The 21,462-nt window shown below is 36.8% G+C and overlaps 1 protein-coding gene across 1 annotated transcript in view; it reads left to right on the top strand.

Annotated features, from left to right (window-relative positions):
* The window catches only part of FMN2 (formin 2), a 370,583-nt gene that overhangs the window by 279,918 nt on the left and 69,203 nt on the right, over positions 1-21,462 (top strand). The window contains 1 exon segment of the mRNA XM_027609713.2: positions 11,001-11,052. Within this exon segment, the coding sequence (XP_027465514.2) occupies positions 11,001-11,052 (52 nt within the window).

A 21,462-nucleotide genomic window follows, 5' to 3' on the forward strand; every position in this document is an offset into this window, starting at 1 on the left:
ATCTTCAAATAATTTTTTTCTGCTTCAAATATAATCTAAGTGCTTTAAAACAGTATATTTCCATTTCCCTCCTGTTCTTTGTGTTGTTGTTGCCATATTTTTACTTCCATATAAATCATAACTAAAATAATATATTGTTTGTACTTTTACTTTTAGCAATTATCTTTTAAAGAAAGGTATAAGAAGAAAATGTCTTTTATGTCCTTCCACATGTTTAGCATTTCTAGGTCTTTTCTTATGTAGGTCTGCCAGTGCCAAACCTTTTAGCATTTGATTGTTTGAAATGTTTTATTTGTTTTTTTCTCCATTTGTGATAGATATTCTCACTGGATATAGAATTGTCAATTGGCAGTTTTTGTTTTGGTTTTGGTTTGATTTTTCTTGTCACACATCAGGATATTTTTCTCTTGTCTTCTGTTTGCATAATTTCTGATGAGAAATATGTATTAGTTTCCTATAGTTGCTATTTAAAAAATTACCACAGCTTTGTTGACTTAAAACAACACAAATTTATTATCTTACAGCTCTGGAGATCAGAAATCCAAATGGACATTGTTGAGCTAAAATTATGGTGTCAGCAGGGCTTTCTTTCTTCTGGAGACTCTAAGGCAGAATTTGTTTCCTTGAATTTTTCAAATTCTGGAGGTTTCCCCCATTCCTTAACTCTGAGTTTTCTTTCATCTTCCAAGTCAGCAATGGCTGATAAAGTTTTTCTTATGTTATATCACTTTGACACTGACTTTCTTGCCTCTGTCACTTATAAGGACTTTGTGATTACTTTGGGCCAATCTAGATAATACAAGATGACTTTTCATCTCAATATCAGCTGATTAGCAACGTTAATTCCATCTGCAACCTCAACTCCCCTTGACATGTAACCTAACATATTCACAGATTCCGAGGATTAAGACATAAACATCTTTGGAAGGCCATTATTCTGCCTCCCACAAAGTCTTTGGTTAATTATCATTTTTGTTCCTTGAAATAAAATTTTGGCTTTATTGGTGATTTCTAGGATTTGGATTATAATGTGCATTTTTGTATATGTATATGTTTTATTTTTATTGTTTGGAGTTAATTGACCTTTTCGATCTGGGAGTTAATAGTTTTTATCAGATTTGGAAAACCTTTGGCCAGTATTCCTTTAGTTACTTTTCTGCTCTGGCGCTCTCCTTTTCTTTCAGTACTCCATTTTCCCATATGCTGGACTGTCTACTATTGTCCCAAGGTCATCAAATCTTGGTTAGTTTTTTCATTCTTTTCTTCGGAATGCTTCAGTTGGGATAGATCCTATTGTTATGTCTTGAAGTTAATCGTTCTTTGCTTCTGAAATATCTAACCACATGTTATTTTCATTTTTAAGTGAATTTCATTTTTAATTAAAGTCAGTTTTTCATTTCCAATACTGTATTTTTTCATCTCTACAAGTTCCACTTAGTTCTTTCTTTTGTATACTGCACATTTGTGTCCCCCAAGATTCACATATTGAAACCCTCAATGTGTTGGTATTAGGAGGTGGGGTTTTGAGACGTGATTAGGTTATGAGGGTAGAGTCTTTATAGATGGGACTAATGCCCTGATAGGAAATGACATGAGAGAGCATGCCTCTCTATTCTGTGGTGGTGAGAAGGCAACAAGAAGTTGCCTGTCTGCAAACCACTAAGAAGACTCTCGCTGGAACCCTGTTGTACTCGCCCTCTGATCTCGGACTTCCAGCCTCCAGAACTGTGACAAATGAATTTTATTTAAGCTAGCAAGTCTCTGGTATTTTGGTACAGCAGTCTGAAGAGACTGAGACATCCATTTTTCTCCTATGTTCATGTTTTTCTTTAATATTTGAGCATAGTTATAATAACTGTTTTAATTTTAATGCTTTTGTTTTATTTGCTAGTTCATCTCTTGTTATTCCTGGTTCTGTTTCTATTGATTTATTTATCTTTGGTAATTGATTACATTTCCCAACAGTTGGTTGGTCTAGTAATTTTTTATTAAATCCTGGGCACTGTTACTGTGGTTGACTGTGTGGATTTTGTGTCTTACTCTAAAGAATATTTGGCTTTGTTTGTGTAGACAATTTTAATTACTTGTTTGTGAGTTTTGATCCTTTAAGGCATGTTTGTAAACTTTGCTGGGGCTAGTCTAGAGTATCCTTCACATCAGTAATAATTCAGTCCTAATAAGGTGCTATCCCCCCACACGACCTCCCAAGCACACGCACTGGGGCCTCCAGTAGCTATCCTGTTCCAGGTGGTCACAAACAGCTCTCCACCCCAGATTTCAAACACCTCTTGGCCCTGTATGAGCTCTGGGAATTATTCAGTTTATAGCTTCTTGATTCTTTGCTTTGACTAACAAAGACTTTTCTTCACTCTATATACGTGCCACCTAATATTCAGTAAAAATTCAGAGACCTCAATGCAGATTTCTGGCCTTCTTTTCTGCAAGGCTCTTTCCTCTCTGGCTCTCAGCCCCTCAACTTTCAGCTATTTCACACTCCCCAAACTCTTATCTGTATTTCCTCAACTCAGCAAGACTGACTGGCTTATTTGGGTTCCCCTTCCTGGGCCCACAGTCTGGAAATTGCCTTTAGACAGAAATCCAGGAAGATTTTAGGGTTCAACTAGTTTGTTTACCTTCTTTCAGAAAGGAGAGCCTTGTGCTACCAGTTGTCCAGTATATGAAGACTGTTGTTTCATATATTTTATCCAGTTTTCTTGTTGATTACAGCAGGAGGTAAGTTTGGTTCTTGTTAATCACGTCCAGAAGGGAAATCTCTTTCCATTGGTTTAAAGTGAATGAAGTTCAGTCTCCTTTGCCTCGTTTGTTATATCACACCATAAGAGGCTGAACCTGCCTCTGTCCACAGCTTTTGGGCCAACTATTTGGGCCAACTATTTCCCATCTTGTCTACATTATATCCTTCCATCTCGATATCCTGTACCATGTGGCACTTACGACTTCGCACATTTTTTCTTGCTGTTTGTTGTTAAATGTCTTCTCTAGTCTCTTCCTTTTTCATTTGACTGATGCTTGTTCATCATTTTAGTTCCAGCTCAGCATTTGCCTTTCTCTTTTCCTCTCAATACATAAATGTTTCACTTACTTGTGCTCGTGACTGACTTGACCGTATGGCTCAGGGGTCAGACTGTATGAGTTTGAATCCTGTCTCTTTTTCTTAATATTTCTGGATTTCTGGTATGTTGGGCAAGTTATTTAACTACTAATTTCTTTCTTGTAAATGGGAATGATTATAGTGCCTTTCATTATTTTTTTTTTAAGATTTTATTTATTTGCGAGAGAGAGAATGAGAGACAGAGAGCATGAGAGGGAGGAGGGTCAGAGGGAGAAGCAGACTCCCCGCTGAGCAGGGAACCCAACGTGGGACTCGATCCCAGGACTCCAGGATCATGACCTGAGCCGAAGGCAGTTGCTCAACCAACTGAGCCACCCAGGCGCCCAGTGCCTTTCATTATTGTGGGTCATTATATGTAAAAAATTAGAATAGTAATGGCAATATCTATATTAACATTCTCATTGAGCTATCTCTGTAATACTTATTTGCATGATGATTTGTCTCTCTCCTCATCTACCATTTTCTTGAAAGACTCCAAAATAGTTATCCATGTATTGCTCCTAACAAAGTATCCAAATCATACCATGCTCAAAGTTTGGTTGAAATATTGTAACATTGAATCATGTGGCTTTTGTTTCTAGGATTGGAATGCCCTAGCTTTCCTATTGTAACTCATGCATTGTGTTGGCCAGTAAAGTTGGGAGGAAGAGAAAATACATCAGGAACGATTTTCTGGTTTTCCAAGTTTTCGTTTAAGCAATTTTGCATTTTGATATTTTGATAGAATTAATTGGTATTGCATTTAATATGGAAAGTTCAGTCTTAAAACATTCATTTGCATATTTTTAGTTAAAGGTTCCTAGAAATTTTTGTGTTGTCTGAGGATCCTAATTTAAGTTCAGCTTGGAATTAGTAAGAGGATGTGCTTAGTTCATCTTCTTCAATAAGGTAGTTTTTACTTGATAAAGAAAAAAGAAAGAAATTTGCCGCAGATGTGTCTTTTCTTTAATGCTGATTAGTGAAAGTTTATGGCAGATTTAGAGATTTATGTAGAATATGGGTAGAATAGTATGTAGGCTTTGTCTTTGTCTATGATTTTATTTGAAAAATTAGGTGGTATAAACAATGTTTCAGTTGGAAATCAATAGCTCTTTTATACTGTATTGTTCACAGAATGTGAAACTCATGCAGGCACATTATGTTTTCCCATGTCGTTTTCACTTTGGGTTTAAAATGAAGGTTTAGAAAGGAATTTCACTGAGGACCACTTCAATAGCTATATCTGGCTGGGTGATAATAGCACATGGCTTTCTTGTATTTTAGGGTTGGCCAGAAGCCACATATATGAAATTTTTGAAGTATGCATCATTTACTATAGTGTGTATGTTTCTTGAGTGTTTATAGTGAGCCCCTATTCATTATGTTTATGCACACCTATATTTCTAGGGACACAAATGGTATGTATTTTTATGCACAAAGTAGGAATAACCCTCAATATTAACTCAAAGTTGGCTGTGAATTATTGCAAAGGCCAAGTTGCAATTTTATACTCTGTAGATACTGTTTTTCTTCTTCCCACAAATATCCCACAGCATTTGTTTTATTGTCCTAAGAACGTTTGCAGCATCAAGGAAGGAACGCACTGAGAGTTAGTTATTTCTTTTGCTATCTAAGGAAAGAAATTCTGATAGTCATTCACTGTCCAACATATAAACCGCCTAAATTTACTTGACTTTCAGTTCATTGTCAAAGGGAGCAGTGTCTCAAAAATCTCACAACCAAAACAATATATCTGCAATTAAATGACAACTTTAAATGACTCAGAAGAAAAGCACTGCATCTGTCTGAAAAATAACCCATCCTGGCTGCACTTAAAAGCAACTGAAATGCACATTCATAGCTAATTATGAACAAAAACTAGTTAACACTTTAAATAAAAGGAAAAATAGCAAAAAAAGATTTAGAGCCTAGACAAGCAGATGAAAGGGTTCTAAGTTGCCTTCCATCTGATATTACTCAAATGCAACTCTGTCTCCAATTACCTGGGAATATGTGGTATTCCCTCATGAAAGCTCCAGATCAGAAAGTGCGTCCGTTCCGTGCCTCTGCTTACTCACAGTCATTTTGGAACAAGTTCAGCAGAAATATTTAACATTGCAAAAGAGTCTGGAGCCAGACAAGCGACTACAGACGCTAATCACTGGGTCGAAATAGTAACTTAGTAGGACAACAACTGCCAGAAAATATTTGTGGAAGCAGAGATTTTGGGGAGGAAGACTTAGTGCTGTTGGAGAAGCTATCTCTGAATGCCAAAGTGCTGAAACAGAATCATTAAAACACTTTTTAACCAGTTGCATGTTTAGGGACATAGGAATGTCCATGCCAATGGTCTCTTTGCTAGAATTGGATCTGAAAGGTAATCTTATGCCCTAGCCCTAAAATAAATAAATAGAAGGTGGGGGGGGGGGGCGGAACTAGCCAAATAAATAAAGGTTGCCTCCTAGAAAGTTCAGTGTTTCTTTTATTATATAGTTTTAACCACAAGCTTCCTCTGCCTCAAATTGCAGATCGCTGGCTTTTGAGATTTGGGGAGCAGAGGGAAACCATCACTATGACAATTGCAATATTTTTATTAATATCTAAGACCCAGTTTGCCCCTGAAGTGCAGCAGTTAATTCTGTAAGGTCCATTTATTTCCACACATTTAGATTTTAGGTCTGTTGGTGTGAGTTCCTAATATTCTCTGGAGATTGTTTGTCAGTACAAACCACTCGTTATTTTCACTACATTGCACTTTTCTTCCCTCTAATATTGGGACAGGATTGATTGCTTTATTTCACCATTTCGATTCTCTTCACACTTCAAACTCTGTTTTCAGTATATCCAGTCTCAGAACATTTTCTTGACAGTGGAACTCAGATATCAAGATAGAAATGGTTAACCATAGTAGATATGGAGTAAGAAATGTATGCCCTAGAGGAACATTGCAGCCTTTGAAAATTGGATTTCTGTAGTTTCTTCCTAAATCTACAAAAGGTATTGTCCTCTTCCATACAGCAATTTCATTTTTTACTGCTGTGCCTCCAAAGATAGGACTGAAAAACTGTTAGCCTCTGGGGCGCCTGGGTGGCTCAGTTGGTTAAGCGACTGCCTTTGGCTCAGGTCATGATCCTGGAGTCCCAGGATCGAGTCCCGTATCGGGCTCCCCGCTCAGCAGGGAGTCTGCTTCTCCCTCTGACCCTCCCCCCCCTCATGCTCCCTCCTTCTCTCTCTCTCTCTTTCAAATAAATAAATAAATAAATCTTTAAAAAAACCCAAAAAACTGTTAGCCTCTGCTTGGGAGTTCTCCATTATAGGGCTATGAAAACCACAACACATATACAGATTAAGTAGAAATAAAAAACAGAAGATATTAAATACAGAGTTATCCCTTGATTTTTGTGAAGGTTTTTGAGTCTCCTATGATATTTCTTGGCCCATAACTTCTTTATGTTGTTATAAGGAGGTACTCTTATTTTAACAATATATAAGTCTCATTCTGAATCTGGGTTCTATCTGTAGAAGCATTAAGAAGAAGTGTTTGGTGATCCTACAATGGAGAAATTTTTGCATTTTTGAAAGTAACATATCCCAGTCGCTTTTTATAGTCATGGTGATGTGGAGAGGAAAAGAAAGACAGAACAATTACTACCTATGCTATACCTTATTTAATTAGGAAACTCATTGAAAAAGAAATTATTACCCTGTTTTAATGATAAAGAAAAGTTATTAAATCAACGTGATTAGTAAGGTTATAAAAATCTAACACAACTTCGTGGCTGATCTAGAATTTATACATAGGTCTGCCTAACTGAGTTTCACGTTCTAATCCCAAACACTGACCCTGATGGGATCTGAAAACAAGAGTTTGAGCGGTAAGAACCTTGACGAGGAAGTGTAGCTTTTTCATATGTGATGCGGCAGAATCAGTTCCCAGAGATCTGAGGCCAGGGAGGCCCTTGGACAGTGGTGTCCATTAGGATTCACAACAATTTCTCTGTCAGAGGTAGTCCAGACTCCCTGGGCAGCTGGGGGTAGGGAGCCTCGGATGATCGGATGACAACATGAAGATCACTCCACACCAAACCTCGGACCTATTTGTCTATTTCAAATGCTTTTTAAAACTTTTCTCTAGTTACCGTTATCATGAACGACTAGAAGTCCACCATCCTCATTTGATGGGTCAAAAAAGAAATGAGCTATGTACTATAAAGAATGGGAAAATTCATCTTACTTTAAATAGAAAAGTGGAACCTTTTATATGTCTTACCTAGCAAATTTTGCGTACTTTATTATAATAGTTTATTGACAGTTAGGAAACTGCTGCTAAAAGTAACACCAGCATTCAGAACTAGTTGCAAAGTCCTCTGTGCCATTAGAAATGACCTGAGAACAATATTTATATTTTTGAAAAAGTAGGTCAGGGAATAAAAGAATTAGCAGTAAGATGTTGACATGGTTTATAGAAAATAATCTTATTGCCATGTCACCTTCAGCTTTTACTTGAAAAGCTGTGTGTATAACACAGATGGCCACAGCCTTTCAGAAGCCTTTACTCAGACTAAAAAATACAGTCTAAGATTTTGGTCTCTACATGTGGCTAGCTTGAATACTCCCTAAAGGAGTGGCAGTGTTATTCTTATTTTGTTTCTAAAAGATATCTTACTTTTCACTAACTTAATTACATTTTATTTTACTTTGGTAGAGTTCATCCTCATTAACTAAAGAAACCAAATCCTGCATTTGTCACTAAGTTAACATAATAAGTGTGTTTAAAAGAATCATGACAGCAAAATGTTGATGGAGTGTTTATACAAGCAGCATGTTGGAAAATGGTATTTCAGTGTTCCCAGAAAACTGAATTGCACCCCAACTTTTCAGAAAGTTTTTGTTTCTAAGATTGCCATACAAAGGAAAATCTGTCTAGTTCATTGAATTGTTGACTCTACATCAAGAGTTGAAATGTGTACTCTAATGCACTTGCTTTGATCTCTCATTTGACTGTTTATCAAAGCTGATTACACTCTGAATACACAAATCCTCTTAGCTTCAAAATCATGTAAAAATAATGGATAATAGAGCATTTTTAAGTATTCTCTGCTATCCCAGTTTGGTTTTATGATTGTAATATGGCTATTAGGTTGGGGAAGAGGGTCTGTTTTTATGTTTAGTTCCCTTGGTAAGATCCAGTCTTTTGCCACATTGGATTAGAATGTTTTTTTCAGCCAAACTTGCTCATGCAGTGAAGCAAAAGCTGTTTTAGTACACATCAAAAGGAATCATTATGAACATATGAAACTCACTTCATTCCACTCACCACAATTTAGGGGCTTCCACTTTTTGAGAAGCCTGTAAGTATGTGCTTTCTTTATCTGCATATAAATTGAAACATAATAAAATAGCAGGTGATGTATTCAATTAAAGATAATTATATATTATATCACTTTATAAATTTCAAGAGCTTAAAGTTTAACATTTTCAAAGAACATTTATTTAGTCTCTGCTAATTATTGGAGGCACTATGCTAAATAGTTTATACACGTTAACAGATTATTTGCCTAAAATTACATAGCTAATTTTAGTGGCAGAATCAGGAACAGAACACAGATCTCTAGCATCTCATTCTAGTGCGTTTTAAATTTCGTAAATCATTTACTTGATTCTTCTAATGTAATCCAGAAATTTTCTTCCGATCTCAGTCTTAATCTCTGTATTTTAAAAAAGGAAAAAAATATACACGTGAGGCCAGTTGGAAGAATGTCCTTCTTGAAAATGGCATGCATTGTGGTGCTTCATTGTTTTCCCTTAAACACACTTTGTATAGTTCTAGAATTGCTTCTTGAAGCAAACCATTATCAAGCCAGGCAACCCAGAGCAGATTTTATAAGACAATATGTTCATGTTGGAGCCTTTCCAAAGTAAAATCATGGAGCATTTATTCTGTTTTTTAATATGGCTAACAATTGACCTGTAAGTTCTTGTGAACAATCTAAAGTACAAAAATGGAAAGGGTAAAACAGCACTCTCTGCTCCCAGCTCAAAGGATCCCTGCTAAATTCGACAGTCCTGGCCAAGAGTGGCAGTGTGACCCTCGATTATGGCTTTGCAGATACTATACAGACTTTGAACAAACACTATCTTGAGGTTGTAAAACATTAACCAGCCCAAGCTGGACTATTGTGTTTTAAGTAGTGATAGAGACACTTTGACAATTCTCAAATGACCATGGGTTTGATTTCATGCACAGTTCCAATTTTTTATAATCAACTTGCCCTACTCCACTTTGTCTCTTCATTTCTCCAAATGGTCACAAGTGTGACCTAAAAGAGAGTGATTATAAAAAGGCAACTTCTTCTTTTACGAGTTCTAGGTTTTCTTTGAGTTTTTTTTAACTTTTTGTCCTGTTGCTCAGTGATTTTCAAAGTGTGTGTGACAAAGCAATGGTGAAACATGAAATCAATTTAGTAGGTCACAAATACACTTTGAAATCTAATAGAATTGACTAAAAATATGAGAGAGCATTGCATGAAGTAAGAGTATTTTTGAAACTTTTGTGTCAGTTACGTGTGTGTGTGTGTGTGTGTGTGTGTGTGTTTGTGTGTGTCGAGTAATACATAAATTCCTAGAATGCTTGCTGGTCAAAAAATGTAAAAGTCACTGCCACACCTATTTTATGTGATGGAGTTCTTATGTTATTTTAAATCATTTCAAATAGTGATATAATGGCTTTCTCAAATTTAATCTTTGAGTTTGTGCCAGGCTACCATTTATTTTTAAACAAAAATGACGTGGCTAGAACTGGAGGGTATTATGCTGAGAGAAATAAGTCAATCAGAGAAAGACAAGTATCGTATGACCTCACTGATATGAGGAATTCTTAATCTCAGGAAACAAACTGAGGGTTGCTGGAGTGGTGGGGGGTGGAAGGGATGGGGTGGCTGGGTGATGGACGTTGGAGAGGGTATGTGCCATGGTGAGCACTGTGAATTGTGTAAGACTTTTGAATCACAGACCTGTACCTCTGAAACAAATAATACATTATATATTAAAAAAAAAAGAAGAAGAAAAAGATAGCAGGAAGGGAAAAACGAAGGGGGGAAATCGGAGGGGGAGACGAACCATGAGAGACTATGGACTCTGAGAAACAAACAGGGTTCTAGAGGGGAGGGGGTGGGGGGACGGGTTAGCCTGGTGATGGGTATTAAGGAGGGCATGTTCTGCATGGAGCACTGGGTGTTATACACAAACAATGAATCATGGATCACTACATCAAAAACTAATGATGTATGGTGATTAACATAACATAATAGAATAAATAAATAAATAAATAAAATGATAGCAAATAAATGAGTATACTATTTCCTCCCTACTTTTAATTAGTAGAAAATGTTAGTGTCTTGTACCTCTGTAGAAATAACCTTTGGATCTGTTCATTTGTGGTCTGGTGCAGAGAGCACTGGTCAAGGTCACATACCATTTCTATTGAGTTTCTTGACTTAGTTTCTGTACCTTTGCTTGAGAGAATTATTTTTAACTAGTTATTAGCATTTAAATCCTTGACAAACACATTTGCTGTGAATATTAAATTAACTACTGTTTTGTTTTCTCAGGTTAATGACTTAAAGAAATTACTCAGAAAAAAATTACTTAGAATTTTAAATTTGTAATTCGTTATATATCTTATGTGTGTTGGTACCTATTATTAACTTAATGAAAATGAACTATAATCTGTTTAATCATATTTATTTATAGATTTAAAATAAACTCTTTCTGGAATGCATTAGAATTAATAATGAATAAAAATATATATCATTATTTGGATCATATTTTGCTTAAGATAGTATAACTATCATGTATCTCATTTCTTTTTCTTTTTTTGTATTTTCAGCTAAAATTGATCAAGAGGCAGAGGAAAACTCACTGACAGAGACTCATAAATGGTGAGAAATTACTTTCCTTTAATATAAAAATTTATTCTCAGAATAGGTTTATAAAGTACTTATTAGTATATCTCAAGGACCCAAATATTAGCTCAGTTTTTATTTTCAAGCATAAAAGAAAAAGAAAATAATAGTTTACTTTAATATATTGAATTTCTGAATTTTATTTTTATGACTCTGGATGATGTACCAAATTATTGTGAATACCTTAGTACCTTCTTTTTTGGATGAGATTTAGGACTGTGGAAGTACAAGAGAAGGGAAGATAGCAGGAACCTATTTCAAGAAAGAAGGGTGAAGAGTTTGGTTATAGGGAACTATTGAGTTTAAGTAGGAAGCCAGGAGCTTCTGTTGCATAAACTTTTGCTTTCAGAATGGAGATTTGCAGTCATGAGTGAGTGAGCATAGAAGAGTATCTCACAAATCTCTTGGTTTCTCTGCCTCAAGTTTTCTCCTTTCTCTCTGTATTAGTCAGTGTTCTCCAGAAAACAGAACCAATAGGATGTACGTGTGTGTGTGTGTGTGTGTGTGTGTGTGTGTTTACAGAGAGACTGAGAGAGATTAGGGAATTGGCATATAGCGGGCTGGAAAGTCCTAAAAGGAGTTAATGTGAACAATCTTGAGTCTGAAAGCATTCTAAAGACAGAATTCCAGAATTTCTTCCTATTAGGGTAACCACAGTCTTTTTTTTTTAAGACCCTCAACTGCTTGGATGAGGCCCATCTACATTATGGAGGGTAATGTGCTTTCCACAAAGTCTACTGATTTAAATATGAAACACATCTTAAAAATATTTTCACAACATCTACATTGATGTTTGACACAAAACTCGTTGCCATACCTAGGCAAGCTGACATATCAAATTAACCACCACACTCTCTAAAGAAATCTGATTACTCTTGAAGGAGAATTCTGATTAAAGAAGTTCTTTACCATTACTTTATTAGGCAAGATCCTGTATATTCTGTGAACAGATATCATGTTTTTAGTTGTTTATTTACTATGACATATTGTGCTAGACAAATTGGTAAAGAGAATTGTTCAGTTTCAATGAAAAGCAAAAACGGGTGAAGACCAACAGCTTCCGGGGAAGATGGCAGAGTAGGAGGACCCTAAGCTCATCTGGTCCCATGGAAACAACTAGATAACAGCCACATCAGTGTAAATAAATCAGAAAATGACCCAAAGATTGGCAGGACAGACTCTTGATAACTAAATGTAGAGAAGAGAAGAGGCCACACTGAAGAGAGTAGGAAGTGTGGAAACACAGTTGGGAGCTAGGGAGACCCATGGGACCATCCACAGGAGGGCGAGACCCCGCTGGCATAGGCATGGAAAGGGGAGAGAAACAGATTCTCACACCAAAGATCCTACATGGGAAAGACGAATCCCCATAAGATCTGGCTTTGAAAACCAGAGGGGCCGAATTTCAAGAGGTCTTAAAATCATCAGGGCTTAAACCTTGGAACATTAAAAATCATCAGGGTCCTGCAAGAGCCAGTAGGGCAAACAGAGAGGAAATTGAATCCCCGCCCTTAAAGAGACAGCAAAACCAAAAGCCCTATTGAGATACAGCAGAGAAGCAGCAGTTTGAAAAACTCCTGCAGTATATGGGAGGGAGATTTGTTTACTAATGTCAGAGTATATGCTGGAGGGAGCAGGGATCCTTGGGAGATTTCTTCAGGAACAAAGGAACTGGTGAGCACCATTTCACTCCCCCAACCCATAGCCTAGACCCATGACAACTTTGGGAGCCTGCATTACACGATACCTGCTACCTAACCTGATAAGAGCATGCCCAGCCCTAGCATTCTGTGGACACACTCCATCCAACCAGGCCTCAGCTCCAGGTTCCCCTCCACAGTAGATCCATGCAAACCTGGCTAACACTGAGCATCCTGCCCATGCATGCTTCTGCATGTACACCCCCTCCAACCTTGCCTGCTTCATTCCCCAGGAGCTGCAGGTCCCCTCCTGCCTAAGTGGACCTTGCTGACACCTCTCTCCCCATTTTCACTGTGTCCTGAAGTTCAGTGCTACTGCAAATCTGACAGACACTTGATAAGACTCAACTTAAGCCCAACATGGCCCTAGACTGACCCACTAACACCACAGGGACCAAACCCTGCCCACAACAAGCAAAGAGAACCATTGCAGAGAACTGGACTAAAGACAAAAGTGGCTCAGCCACAACAGAAGTGTGCATGCAGCACACATAGGAGATACCCCTGAAGGATCAGGTTCTGGTACACAGAGGATATTTCACTTCAGGACGCTACAGGACCTCTTCTTTATAAGACCTGTCAAGAGCAGAAGATGTAACTGACCTTTCTAGCATGTAGAAACAGGCACAGAGTTAGACAAAATGAGGAGACAGAGGAGTAAGTCCTGAGTGAAAGAACAGGACAAAATCACAGCAAAAGAGCTATACAGAACAGAGATAAGTAATATGCCTGATAGAGAATTTAAAGTAATGGTCATAAAGATAGTCACTGGACTTGAAGAAAGAGTGGAGGACCTCAGTGAGACTCTTAACACTCTTAACAAAGAGATAGAAAACATAAAAAAGAACAAATCAGAGATGAAGAACTCAGTAAGTGAAATTAAAAATACACTAGAAGGAATAAATAGTAGGCTAGAGGAAGCAGAACCGATCAATGACATGGATGACAGAGTAATGGAAAATAATCAAGCTGAAGAGGAGAGAGAAAAGAAATAATAAAAAATGAAAATAGACTAAGGGACCTCAGTGATACCATCAAATATAATAACATTCTCATTATAGGGATCCCAGAAGGAGAAGAGAGAGAAAAAGGGGCAGAAAATTTGTTTGAAGAAATAATAGCTGAAAACTTCCTGAATCTGGGAAAGGAAACAGAAATCCAGATCCAGGATGCACAGAGATCCCCCAACAAAGTCAACCCAAAGAGGTCCACACCAAGACACAGCAAATAAAATGGCAAAAAGTAGTGATAGAGAATTTTTAAAGCAGCAAAAGAAAACAGTTACATACAAGGGAAACCGCATAAGGCATTCAGCATTGTTTGTTTTTTTTTGTTGTTTTTTAGTAGAAATTTTGCAGGCAAGAAAGGAGTGGCATGATATATTCAAAGAAAGAAATGTGCAGCCAAGAATACTCGATGCAGCAAGGCTATCATTAAGAAGAGAAAGAAAGATAAAGAGCTTCCCTGACCAAAAAAAAAAAAAAAAAAAAAGTTCATGACCACTAAAGGGAATTAAGAGGCACAAACTTCCAGTTATAAAGTAAATAAATCATGGTGATGATAGGCAGAGCATAAGGGAATATAGTCAATAATATTGTAATAATGTATGGTGACAGATGGTGACTACATTGATTGTGGTGAGCATTTTGTAATGTATATAACTGTTGAATCCCTATGTTGTACACCTGAAACTAACATAATATTATGTCAACTATATTTCAGAGTAAAAAAAAAAGCAGCAATAAAAAAAAGAGAACCTGCGTCCTTACATCTAGTGACTTAGATCTTTTTTCCTACTATATGTTTGTAAATAAATACACATCCTCTTAATGTCAAAAAAAAAAAAAAATTCATGACCACTAAACCAGCCCTACAAGAAATGTTAAAGAGGACTCTTTGAGTAAAAAGGAAAGACCATAGAGAGGAGTAACAAATGCAGGAAACAAAAAAGCAGTAAAAATAAGTATATCTGTAAATGTCAATCAAGGTATTAACAAAATAAGAGGATGTAAAGTATGACACCATATACCTAAAATGTGAGGGGGTTAAGAGTAAAGAATGGACCCAAACTTAAGGGACCAACAAGTTAATATAGACTGCTGTATGCAAAAGGTGTTATATACAAACCTAATGGTGACCGCAAATGAAAAACCAGTAATAGATATGCAAAAAAAGTAGAAAGGAATCCAAGGATTTCACTAAAGAAAACCAGCAAACCATGAGAGAAGAAAGCAAGAGAAGAAAGGAGCAGAGAAGAACTACAAAAAACATAAAAACAAGTAACAAAATGGCAATAAGTACATATCTATCAACAATTACTCTGAATGTAAATGGACTGATGCTCCAATCAAAAGGCAGAGGATGACAGAATGGATGGCAAAGCAAGACCCATCTCTATGCTGCCTGCAAGAGACTCATTTCAGACCTAAAGACACATACAGATTGAAAGTGAAGGGGTATATGAGGAATTCTTTTTTTTTTTAAGATTTTATTTATTTATTTGAGAGAGAGAGAATGAGAGAGAGAGAGAAAGCACATGAGATGGGGGGAGGGTCAGAGAGAGAAGCAGACTCCCTCCTGAGCAGGGAACCCGATGCGGGACTCGATCCAGGGACTCCAGGATCATGACCTGAGCCGAAGGCAGTCGCTTAACCAACTGAGCCACCCAGGCGCCCTATATGAGGAATTCTTAATCTCAGGAAAGAAACTGAGGGTTGCTAGAGTAGTGGGGGTTGGGAGGGATGGGGTCCCAATAGACATTGGGAAGGGTATGTGCTATGGTGAGCGCTGTGAATTGTGTAAGACTGTTGAATCACAGACCTGTACCTCTGAAAGAAATAATACATTATATGTTAAAAAAAGAAGAAGAAGAAGAAGAAGAAGAAGAAGATAGCAGGAGGGGAAGAAGGAAGGGGGGGAAATCGGAGGGGGAGACGAACCATGAGAGACTATGGACTCTGAAAAACAAACTGAGCATTCTAGAGGGGAGGGGGTGGGGGATGGGTTAGCCTGGTGATGGGTATTAAGGAGGGCATGTTCTGCATGGAGCATTGGGTGTTATATGCAAACAATGAATCATGGAACACTAAAAAAAAAAAGAAAGAAAGTGAAGGGATAGAAAAGCCTGTATCATGCAAATGGAAGTGAAAAGACAGCCAGGGTAGCAATACTTCTACTGGACAAAATAAACTTTAAAACAAAGACTGTTAACAGGAGAGAAAAAAGGACACTATGTAATAATAAATGGAAACTCCAACAAGAAAATGTAACAATTGTAAGTATGCACCCAACACGGGAGCACCCAAATATGTAAAGCAGCCAATAACAAACATAAAGGAAATAATTGATAGTAATAACAATAGTAGTAGGGGACATAACATCCACTCACAGCAATGGACAGATCATTCAAATGGAAAATCAACGAGGAAACAGTAATAGCTTTGAATGACATATTGGACCAGAAGGGTCTAACAGGTATATTCAGAATATTCCATCCTAAAACAGCAGAATACATATTGTTTTCAAGTGCACATGGAACATTCTCCAGAACAGATCACATATTAGGCCACAAAACAAGTCTCAACAAATTCAAAAACATCAAAGTCATACCAGGCATATTTTCTGACTACAGTGCTATGAAAGTAGAAATCAACCACAAGAAAAATTCTGGAAAAACCACAAATACATGGAGGTTAAATAATGTGCTACTAAACAATGAATGGGTCAACCAGGAAATAAAAGAAGAAATAAAAAAGTACATGAAAACACAACAGTACAGGGACGCCTGGGTGGCTCCATTCGGTTAAGCATCTGCCTTTGGATCAGATCATGATCCCAGAGTCCTGGGATCGAGTCCTGCATCGGGCTCCTTGCTCAGCAGGGAGTCTGCTTCCCCCTCTCCCTGCTGCTCCCTCTGCTTGTGTGCTCTCTCTCTGACAAATAAATAAATAAAATCTTTAAAAAAAAGAAAAGAAAATACAACAGTACAAAATCTTTAGGATGTAGCAAAAGCTATTCTAAGAGGGAAGTTTAGAGCAAGACAGGCCTAACTCAAAAAGCAAGAAAAATCTCAAATAAAAAACCTAACCTTACACCTAAAGAAGATAGAAAAAAGAACAAACAAAACTCCAAACCAGTAGAAGGAAGGAAATAATAAAGATTAGAAATATATTACCTAGAAAGTAAAAACAAAATAATAGAACAGTTCAATGAAACCAGGAGCTCTCTTTGAAAAGATAAACAAAATTTATAAACCTTTAGTTAGACTCATCAACGAGAGAGAGAGAGAGGGAGAAGATTCAAAACAACAAAATCAGAAATGAAAGAGGAGAAATAACAACCGGCACCACAGAAATACAAAGGATTTTAAGAGAATATTATGAAAAATGATATGCCAACAAATTGGACAACCTAGAAGAAATGGATAAATTGCTAGAAACATATATAACCAAACTGAACCAGGAAAAAACAGAAAATCTGAACAGACTGATTACTAGGCATGAAATTGAATCAGTAATCAAATAACTCCCAACAAACAAAAGTCCAGGACCAGATGGCATCACAGGCAAATTCTACTGAACATTTAAAGAAGAGTTAATACCTGTTCTCAAACTATTCCAAAAATTGAAGAGGAAGAAAAGCTTTCAAATTCACTCTATGAGGCCAGCATTACCCTGATACCAAAACCACATAAAGACATTACAGAAAAAAGAGACAGGCCAGTATCTCTGATGAACATAGATGCAAAAATCCGGAACAAAGTTTCAGCAAATTGAATCTCATAATATGTTTAAAAATCATTCACAATCAAGTGGGATTTATTGCTGGGGTACAAGAGTGGTTCAATATTCACAAATCAATCAACATGATACATCATATCAACAAGAGAAAGTATAAAAAGCATATGATCTTTTCAATAGACTCAGAAAGAACATTTGACAAAGTACAACATCCAAATCATGATAAGACCCTCCACAAAGTAGGTTTAGAAGGAACATTCCTCAGAATAATAAAGGCCATTAATGAAAAACCCACAGCAAACATCATACTCAATGGTGAAAAACTAAGAGCTTTTCCCCTAAGATCAGGAACAAAACAAGGATGTTCACCCTTACCACTTTTATTCAACATAATACTGGAGGTTCTAGCCACAGAGATAAGTCAAGAAAAATTAATAAAAGTGATCTAAATCAGTAAGGAAGAAATAAAGCTTTCACTATTTGCAGTGACATGGTACTGTATGTAGAAAACCTGAAAGGCTCCACCACTGGAGTCTAATACTAAAATTGATAAATGAATTCAGTAACGTTGCAGGACACAAAATCAATGTACAGAAATCTGTTTCATTTCTATACACTAATAACAAAGCAGCAGAAAGAGAAATTAAGAAAACAATCCCATTTGCAATTGCACCCAAAATAATAAAATACCTAGGAATAAACTTAATCAAGGAGGTGAAATCCTGTACTCTGAAAACTATGAAACATTGATGAAAGAAATTAAAGACAACAGAAACAAATATAAGGATATCCCATGCTCATGGATTGGAAGAACAAATATTGCTAAAATATCTATACCACCCAGAGCAATGTACAGATTTAATGCGATGTCTATCAAAATACTAACAGAATTTTTCATAGAATGAGAACAAATAATCCTAAAATTTTTGTGGAATGCCAAAAGACCATGAATAGCCAAAGCAGTCTTGAAAAAGAACAAACTGGAGGTATCACAATCCTAGATTTCGAGATATATCACAAAGCTGTAGAAATCAAAGCAGTATGGTACTGGCACAAAAATAGACACATAGATGAATGGAACAGAAAAGAGAGCCCAGAAATAAGCCCATGACTCTATGGTCAATTAATCTTTGACAAAGGAGTCAAGATTATGTAATGGGAAAAACGCAATCTCTTCAGCAAATGGGTGTTTGGAGAACTGGAAAGCTACGTGGAAAAGAATGGAACTGGAGCACTTTCTTACCCCATATACAAAAATAAGCTCAAAATGGATTATGAACCTCAGTGTGAGACCTGAAACCATAAAAATCCTAGAAGAGAACACAGGCAGTAATTTTCTGACATTAGCCACAGCAACATTTTTCTAGATATGTCCCCTGAGGCAAAGGAGTTAAAAGCAAATATAAATTATTGAGACTACATCAAAATAAAAACCTTCTGCCCAGCAAAGGAAAGATTCAACAAAACTAAAAGACAACCTAATGAATGGGAGAAAATATTTGCAAATGACCTATCCAATAAAGGGTTAGTATCAAAACATATAAAGAACTCATATGCAGTGCCTAGGTGGCTCAGTTGGTTAAGCCTTCAGTTCAGGTCATGATCTCAGGGTTCTGGAATTGAGCCCCACATCTGGCTCCCTGCCTAGTGGGGGGGTCTGCTTCTCACTCTCCCTCCATCCCTACTGCCCCCCCACTCATGCTCTCTCTATCTCAAGTAAATATATAAAATCTTAAAAAAAGTCCTACAACTCAACCCACACAATCATAAAATAATCCAATTAAAAATGAACAGAAGACCTCAACATACATTTCTCCAAAGAAGACATCCAGATGGCCAACAGACATGTGAAAAGATGCTCAACATCACTTATCATCAAAGAAATGCAAATCCAAACTACAGTGAGATATCACTTTACAATTGTCACAGTGGCCAAAATAAAAAACACAACAAACAAATGTTGGTAAGGATACTGAGAAAAAAGGAACCCTTATGCACTGTTGGTGGGAATGCTAACTGGTGCAACTACTAGGGAGGTTCATCAAACAAATAAAAATTTAATTACTATATGATCCAATAATTCCACTTCTGGGTAATTACCCAAAGAATATGAAAATACTAATTTGAAAAGATATATGCACCCTTATGTCTATTGCAGCATTATTTATAATAGCCACATTATGGAAACAGCCAACATGTCCATTGATAGATGAATAAAGAAGATATGGTATATATACAATAGAATATTACTCAACCATAAGAAAGAATGAAATCTTGCCATTTACAACAACATGGATGTATCTAGAGAGTATAACGCATAGTGAAATATATCAGTCAAAGACAAATACTATAAGATTTTACTCATATGTAGAACGATGAAACGAAACAAAGAAAAAAGAGACTAACCAAAAAACAGACCCTTAACTATAGAAAACAAACAGATGGTTTCCAGAAGGACGTGGGTCAGTAGATGGATGAAATATGTGAAGGGGATTAACAGTACACTTACCACAATGAGCCCTGAGTAAGGAATTGCTGAATCACTATATTGTACACCTGAAACCAATACAGCATTGTACATCAACTATACTGGAATAAAAAAAGAAAGTCCTTAAATTATGACAAACAGAAATTTCAGTTAGTTACATGAAAGAAAATCTGCCTAATGACCAAACTGTTAGTGAAAGAGCCGTCTTTTATAATTAAACAATCCTGAAATTCAAAAATAAAAATAAAGGGGTGCCTGGGTGGCTCAGTCCATTAAGTGTCCAGTGCTTGGTTTCAGCTCAGGTCACGATCTCATGGGTCATGGGATTGAGCCCAGTGTTGGGCTCCAAGCTCAGCAGGGAGTCTGCTTGAGGATTCTCTCCCTCTGCCCCTCCCCCTGCTTGCTTGCTCCCTATCTCTCTCAAATTGATAAGTAAATCTTCAAAAAAAATAAAAATAAAAATAAGAATAATGAATCATAAGAAACATTTCTCAAAGAAATAAATCTTTGTTCCATGTTTGTAGCAATCATACATGACCAGATCAGCGATCAATAGTAATTCTATTCAGGAAGGCAGTGTAACCCTGGTCTGATGGCCGTGGAGTTCAAATCCTGCTCTTCATGTGTTAGCTCTGTGATTTTGGGCCAATACTGTAACTCCAGGATAATAGTACCGACTCTGGAGGTAAGAATTAAGTTAGTGAATATTTGCCAGATGCTTAGTTTGTGGATGTTAATTGCTATATTATATTCACATTATTATCTTAACTAGAGATTAGAAAACATTTGGTAGTAATAATAGAAACCACAGACAGATTTCAGATTCAGGCCATGTATTTATTTGTTTGATTCATGTTCTTCACTGTCTCCATTGGGTCACACACTGGACAGCCTCGCATGGTCATGGAACATAGATTTTGGTATCACATCTGTATATCTGCACTTGCTCCAAAGGGCTGACACTGTGGCTTCAAGGATTTACCATAACTTTTGAATCTTTGTCCTTATCTGTGAAATAAGAGAAGCAATACCTAGATTGTAAATTGAGTGGAGATCAATTCAAAATAATTAGATGAGTTGTATCTATCTCTCTCTCTCTCTCTCTCTCTCTCTATCTATCTATCTATCTATCTATCTATCTATCATCTACCTATATTTATATACATAGAACTTAGGAGACTGACTTCCAGAATGACTCTCATCCCCAAAAACGAACATCTAACTGGAGAAAATTATGTAAAACAATCATTTAACATCTCTAGAGAATATTCTAAGGGTATCCAGCAAATGGAGAATCATTCATTCAAGACAATCTACTTAATCTTGGCAAGAACAGTGGGAGTCTGTGGCATTGGAGCCACAACCCATTCTTTCTAGTTCGATCTTATGGAAACTGCAGGTGCCCTCTCCCTGGCTCCCGGTCTGTCATTCACCCTGGGTCAGCAGACTGCATCCCATC

Source organism: Zalophus californianus, chromosome 10, assembly GCF_009762305.2.
Source record: "Zalophus californianus isolate mZalCal1 chromosome 10, mZalCal1.pri.v2, whole genome shotgun sequence".
Taxonomy (NCBI): domain Eukaryota; kingdom Metazoa; phylum Chordata; class Mammalia; order Carnivora; family Otariidae; genus Zalophus; species Zalophus californianus.